The sequence below is a fragment of the Cebus imitator genome, unplaced genomic scaffold (assembly GCF_001604975.1).
Source record: "Cebus imitator isolate Cc_AM_T3 unplaced genomic scaffold, Cebus_imitator-1.0 Scaffold711, whole genome shotgun sequence".
NCBI classification, from domain to species: domain Eukaryota; kingdom Metazoa; phylum Chordata; class Mammalia; order Primates; family Cebidae; genus Cebus; species Cebus imitator.
In genome coordinates this window covers 211578-217437 of record NW_016108026.1, presented here as the reverse complement: position 1 = coordinate 217437, position 5860 = coordinate 211578, and the positions used below count along the sequence as shown (strand labels likewise).

The 5860-nt window shown below is 54.5% G+C and overlaps 1 protein-coding gene across 1 annotated transcript in view; it reads right to left on the bottom strand.

Annotated features, from left to right (window-relative positions):
* The window catches only part of BIK (BCL2 interacting killer), a 15725-nt gene extending 13454 nt beyond the window's left edge, over positions 1–2271 (bottom strand). The window contains exon 1 of the mRNA XM_037735037.1: positions 1657–2271. Within this exon, the coding sequence (XP_037590965.1) occupies positions 1657–1850 (194 nt within the window). The 5' untranslated portion in view covers positions 1851–2271. The remainder of the gene's footprint in view (positions 1–1656) is intronic.
* Positions 2272–5860: the final 3589 nt, after the last annotated feature.

The window sequence follows — 5860 nt, the reverse complement described above, 5'->3', positions numbered from 1 at the left end:
TGGTCTCGATCTCTTGACCTCGTGATCCACCCGCCTCGGCCTCCCAAAGTGCTGGGATTACAGGCTTGAGCCACCGCGCCCGGCCCCAGAATCCGTCTTAATGTCCTTAAGATAACAAAAAAATGTCCAGGCATGAAGGCTTATGCCTGTAATCCCAGAATAGCTGGGGCTACAGGCATGCACCACAATACCCAGTTAATTTTTTGTATTTTTAGTAGAAACGGGGTTTCACCATGTTAGCCAGGCTGGTCTAGAACTCCTAACCTCAGGTGATCTACTTGCCTTGGCCTCCCAAAGTGATGGGATTACAGGAGTGAGCCACCGCGCCCAGCCTGCAGGAGTATTTAGACACCCAAACTGTGCCACTTCCTGAGAACTTATTCCAATGGTATCCCCTAAGTAGAAATCGGGGTAACTCCAGGGAGGCCACTAACTTGAATGGGGCTTTCTTCACCCCTAGCCAGAAACCTCAGGGAGACGTTTCTGCACAATGGACAGAACAAACTGAGTTTTGGAAAGATGGAGTAGCCCTTCCGAGGCCACAGGGCTCTCTGACAGTGGAAAAAGGGTTTGGCTTGGCTTCCCATAAAGGGCCCTTGGCTTCTTGCTGGACAACTCCGACATTTCTGTGCCTGCTAGGACTGAAGTGTTTCTCCACCTGGAAAATGAGGCCTTCTGCTCCCAGGGGGAGACAGAATTTAAGACCTTCCCGAAGCCATTGCCCACCCTAATGTGGGAAGACGAGGCTGACACCAACCCTCCCTGGCCACAGTAAACACCGCATTAAAACAGCAGCAAAAATGTTACAACATTAAGAGCAGCAGCAGCAACAACGTCCTGCCCCTTGAGCGGCTCGTTGTAGCAAAACTGAGAACAATTAACGGCTTGAAAGTGATGGCATTTAGGAGCCCAGACGACAACCAGCTCCAAACCCTAATCCTTGTCATGACCGCGCCCTGCAGGCGGAGGAACCCCTCTCGGGTCACCCGCAGGGGCGCACTCCCAGTTTACCAACAAGGTCCCACGCCCCAAACGGGCTCTCGCCCCCGCCCCGCCCGGGGCGCACCTGCGCAGGGCGCGTGGGGCAGGTGCGAGCGAGCGGCTGCGCGCCGCTCCGCCTGCATGTTCCTGTTCCGGACTTTCTGGGCGTCCCGTTACGAAGCCTTTCCTCGGCCAGTCCTCAGGTGCGCAGTGCCCCAGGGAGCCCGGTCCCGGCGGGGACAGGTGCCCGACGCCATCTTCCCTCTTTTAAGGGCACCGCGGCTGTGCGACCGCGACCGTGGGCTGGCGGTGCCGCGATGCGCCCTGGCCGGGTCCGCACGACTACAGAGGTCGGAGCCCGGTCCCCGAAAGCCGCGCTCGAGGACGGTGAGGGGGACGATGGGGCGTCCGGCCTTCGGGGCGAGACGCAAAAGGACCACCCATTGCACAGACGCGGAGACTGAGGACCGCGCCTGGCACCATCGCCGGGACGTGTCGGAGCTGGAGTCCCGGGACGTCGCCCCGCAAGGGACTCGCCCGCGACTTGCCGGAGCGTAAAGACCTGGCATGGGTCCCCAAATTTTCAGCCGCTCGGCACCCGGGGCCGCGGCCTAGGCGCTAATCGCGGGGCTGGCGGCAGGGAGGAGGGTCGGCAGCAGGGTCAGGGGCACTCACCTGGCGGCGGCGGCGATGATGGCAGCGTCTGCGACCCAGCTGAGAGGCGTCGTGTCTGCGGCCCGGGGACCCGCGCAGGACCTAATAGGCCCCGGCGCCCCGCCCCGCCCGGGTCCCGCCCCCGCGCCGCCCCGCCCCGGGAGCTGCCTCTCGCACCCCGAGCGCGGAATCCTGGACTGGGGTCTGAATGGCATTGGCAACAGAACCGCTACAAGTGCGGCCCGTTGGCTTGTTTACGGCCTCGCTGCCCCCTGCTGTTCTGCAAACTTGTTTTGTCTCGTGCGTCGCTGTTTTCCCTGCGCCCGGCACGGGCGCGCACTCAGGGGTTTCCATGAATACTCGGGATCGATCCATTGCCAGAATCTGGGTAGATAATCCAAGCCCTTTACACGGATGGCTTCCCTTCGAGCTCAAAGGACTCCTAAGGGCTCGGTGCTGTTTTTCACGATCATTTTACCCGCATGGGAACCGAGGCTCCAAGAGGACGAAATGACTTGCTGAATGACCGCGTGAAGGCAACGCTTGAAAACGTGTACTCCTTAGGCAGCTCTGGGATTTAGGGGTTTGGTTTGGTTTTGCTTTGAGACGGACTTTCACACAGTCACCCACTCTGGAGAGCAATGACGCGACCTCTGCCTCACGGGTTCAAGCGATTCCCTTGCCTCAACCTCCGGAGTAGCTGGGACTACAGGTGCGCGCCACTACGCCTGGCTAATTTTTTGTGTTTTAGTAGAGATGGGGTTTCACCACGTTAGCCAGGATAATCTCAATCTCCTGACCTGGTGATCGGCCTGCCTCAGCCTCCCAAATGCTGGGATTACAGGCATGAGCCACCGCGCGGGGCCAAGGGATTTAGGTGTTTTTAAGCGTATTTCACGAATACGAAAACCGAGGTTCACACTTGGGTTAGCAGCAGCAGCCAGTGCTCCAGACCCGAAGCCAGGGGGCGGCCCCTCCACTCCCCCCGTCCCGCAGTCTTCCAGCTGCACCCACCACACACCCACTGCCTTCCCCCTCCAGTCGCGGGCTCCTGGACAGCAAGAGCCGGCCGGGACCGGGAGAGAATTGGGGGCAGGGGGCCCATGGGCAGACCTGCTGACGGACCCCAGACACCCACCCCACGAGAGATAGAAAGGTTCCCGGCGGGGTGGGGGGCGGCAGCCTGCCCCGCGGGGATGAGTAGTACCTAACTGCGCCCTGGGGCATATTGGGGGTGGGAGAAGAAGAGCGCTTCTGGAATAACAAAGTAACATTGTCCTGATCACAACAAAGCTTGTTTACGTGTGTCCTGATCCTCTTAGAGATCAGGGGAGGGGCAGGGGCGCCTCCCCCGACCATCTCCTCCCGCGGCCATCCCCTCCCCCAGCTCTGTCGTTGCTACCTGGTGGGCACCCTCACTGTTCTTACTACCTCTAGAGTCATTACTTCCCCCTCAGTGTTCTCATCTGTGAAATGGACAACAGCACCTACCAAGAGCTGAGCTGTTGGAAGGAACAGAGGAGGTAAAGCCTGATAAGGTCTTCAGGGTCCCTCCCTTCTGCTGGGCCTTGGTACGTGTGAGATGTTTGCAGACGGGTCTTGAGGCTGGAGGCACAGGGCCAGGCACGTAGTAGACGTTTAGTAAACATTAGCAGAACAGATGGAAAATGAAGGACAGTTTGGGGACACTTTGAATGATTCAAGGGCAAAGTGGGTGAAAATACAGTACTTATTTACTTTGCAAAATCACAAGATAATATACTGATCAAAAGAAGGAAGATATGGCTGGGCGTGGTGGCTGTAACCCCAGCACTTTGGGAGGCCAAGGCAGGTGGGTCACCTGAAGTCAGGTGTTTGAGACCAGCCTGGCCAACAAGGCAAAACGCTGTCTCTGCTAAAAATAAAAAAAAAATAGCTGGTGTGATGGCACTCACCTGTAATCCCAGCTGTTTGAAAGGCTGAGGCAGAGAATTGCTTGAACCTGGGAAGCGGAGGTTGTGGTGAGCCAAGATCGCGCCTGGGCAACAAGAGCGAAACTCATCTCAGAAAAAAAAAAAAAGAATCTTATATTCTTTAAAAATCCATGTATGAAAGTCTGGAAGGAAATATAGCACAGCAAAATGGAAATAGTAGTCATCTTTGGGCATCCTGAAGTTCAACGCTGGAGGTGAGAATGGCCACTCCTTCTCCAGGGTGGAGACCGGCATTGGCTGGGAAGGGGCATAATGGAACTTCCTGGGGTGATGCAGATGGTGGTTGCAGGGGTGCATATGTATGCACACAGCTGAATGCTTAAGATCAGTGCACTTTTCGGTATGTCGAACTCAATACAGGTGTATTGAGTTTTTGTTTGTTTATGTTTTGTTTTGTTTTTGAGATGGAGTCTCACTTTGTCACCCAGGCTCCAGTGCAGTGGTGCTATCTCAGCTCACTGCAATCTCTGCCTCCTGTGTTCAAAAGATTCTCCTCCTGCTCCATCTTCCCCAGCAGCTTGGACTACAGGCATGAGCCACCTCCTCAGCCGAATAATTTTTTGTATTTTTAGTAGAGATGGGATTTCACCGTGTTGGTCAGGCTGGTCTTGAACTCCTGACCTTGGCTTCCCAAAGTGCTGGGGTTACAGGCGTGAGCCACCATAAGCAGCCCTGTTAGTTTTTTGTTTTGTTTTGTTTTGGAGACAGCTTCTCACTCTGTCATCCAAGTTGGAGTGCAGTGGTGCGATCTTGGCTCACTGCAACCTTTGCCTCCTGGGCTCAAGTGATTCTCCTGCCTCAGCCTCCTGAGTAGCTGGGATTATAGGCATGCACCACCACGCCCAGCTAATTTTTGTGTTTTTAGTAGAGACAGGTTTCACCATGTTGGCCAGGCTGGTCTGGAACTCCTGGGCTCCAGGGATCCACCCACCTGGGCCTCTCAAAGTGCTGGGATTACAGGCATGAGCCACCGCGGCCAGCTGTGGTTTAGTTTTCTGCCTTGTGTTTTCGTGTATTTTCCAGATTTTCTAGATAGACGTGAAAAAAAACATTTTTTTTTTTTTCAGAAGAGGAAGAAAACTATATTTGGTCTTGTCTCATGCCAGAGCTAAGCCACAGACAATGGCAAATGCCTACCTTCAAGTCAGTGGCAATGCAGAGACAGACAGAAAGTGACTGTGACCTCAAGCGAGGGCAAACTAACTGCCAGGCCCCCAGAAAGGATACACACACATCAGGGAAAGCTTCATGGAGGAGGAGATATTTGAGGGGAATTCATAGAAGGGACTGGATTTCAACCAGAATAGAAAGGTGAATGTGGCCTAATTCCCCCGTGGGTACTGGGGAGCTATGGAAAGACACTGAGCTAGAGGAACTAGAGGTTAAAGAATTGGCATCTAGCAGCCATGTGGAGGGGTACTGCAGGGGAAATTATGCCCATTGTCTCTGAGAGTGCTCAGGGCTCCTAAGTAGAGGTGGTGCAGCCTCTGTCCAACTGATTGGAGTGCCCGGGCTGCCCCCTGACCCACAGCTGGCCAGCAGTATGTCCATCACCTGGCATCCTGCGTATCCACCCTGGACTCAGCTGCGAATCTGTGAGGCCCCCCGTGGACAGAACTGTTGTGCAACCTCTGGAAACTTTTTTTTTTTTTTGAGACGGATACCCAACTCAGAAGGATGTCAGACCCAGTGCTGCGTGACCGCTCTTTTCCAAGGCGGGTGGTGGGGCTGCTGCTTCCCTTCTTCTCCCACTTGGTTTACTTCCTTCCATGGCACCTTCTGCTCTCTTATGTATTTATTCACTTGTCTATTTATTATCTGACGCCCATCCCCTGCTACAGTCTAAACGAGACTCATCTTGCACTGCTCATCATATAGTAGGTGCTCAGTAAATAGCTGGTTGGTTTGTTTGAGACAGAGTTTCGCTCTTGTTGCCCAGGCTGCCACCACACCTGGCTAATTGTTGTACTTTTAGTAGAAACGGGGTTTTGCCATGTTGGCCAAACTGCTCTTGAACTCCCGTCCTCAGGTGATCCGCCCACCTCGACCTCCCAAAGTGCTGAGATTACCAGGCGTGAGCCACTGTGCCCAGCCAAATAGCTGTTGAAGAAATGCATGCATGTTGTGCATCAGAGCCAAACAGACACATCTATTTTTGGGTGATTTCCTCCCTCTGTCCCTCTCTTCATTCTTCCGCCCAGATAAACTTCCCTTGAACAATATTTAAGAACAGCCTTCACTGAGGCTTCACA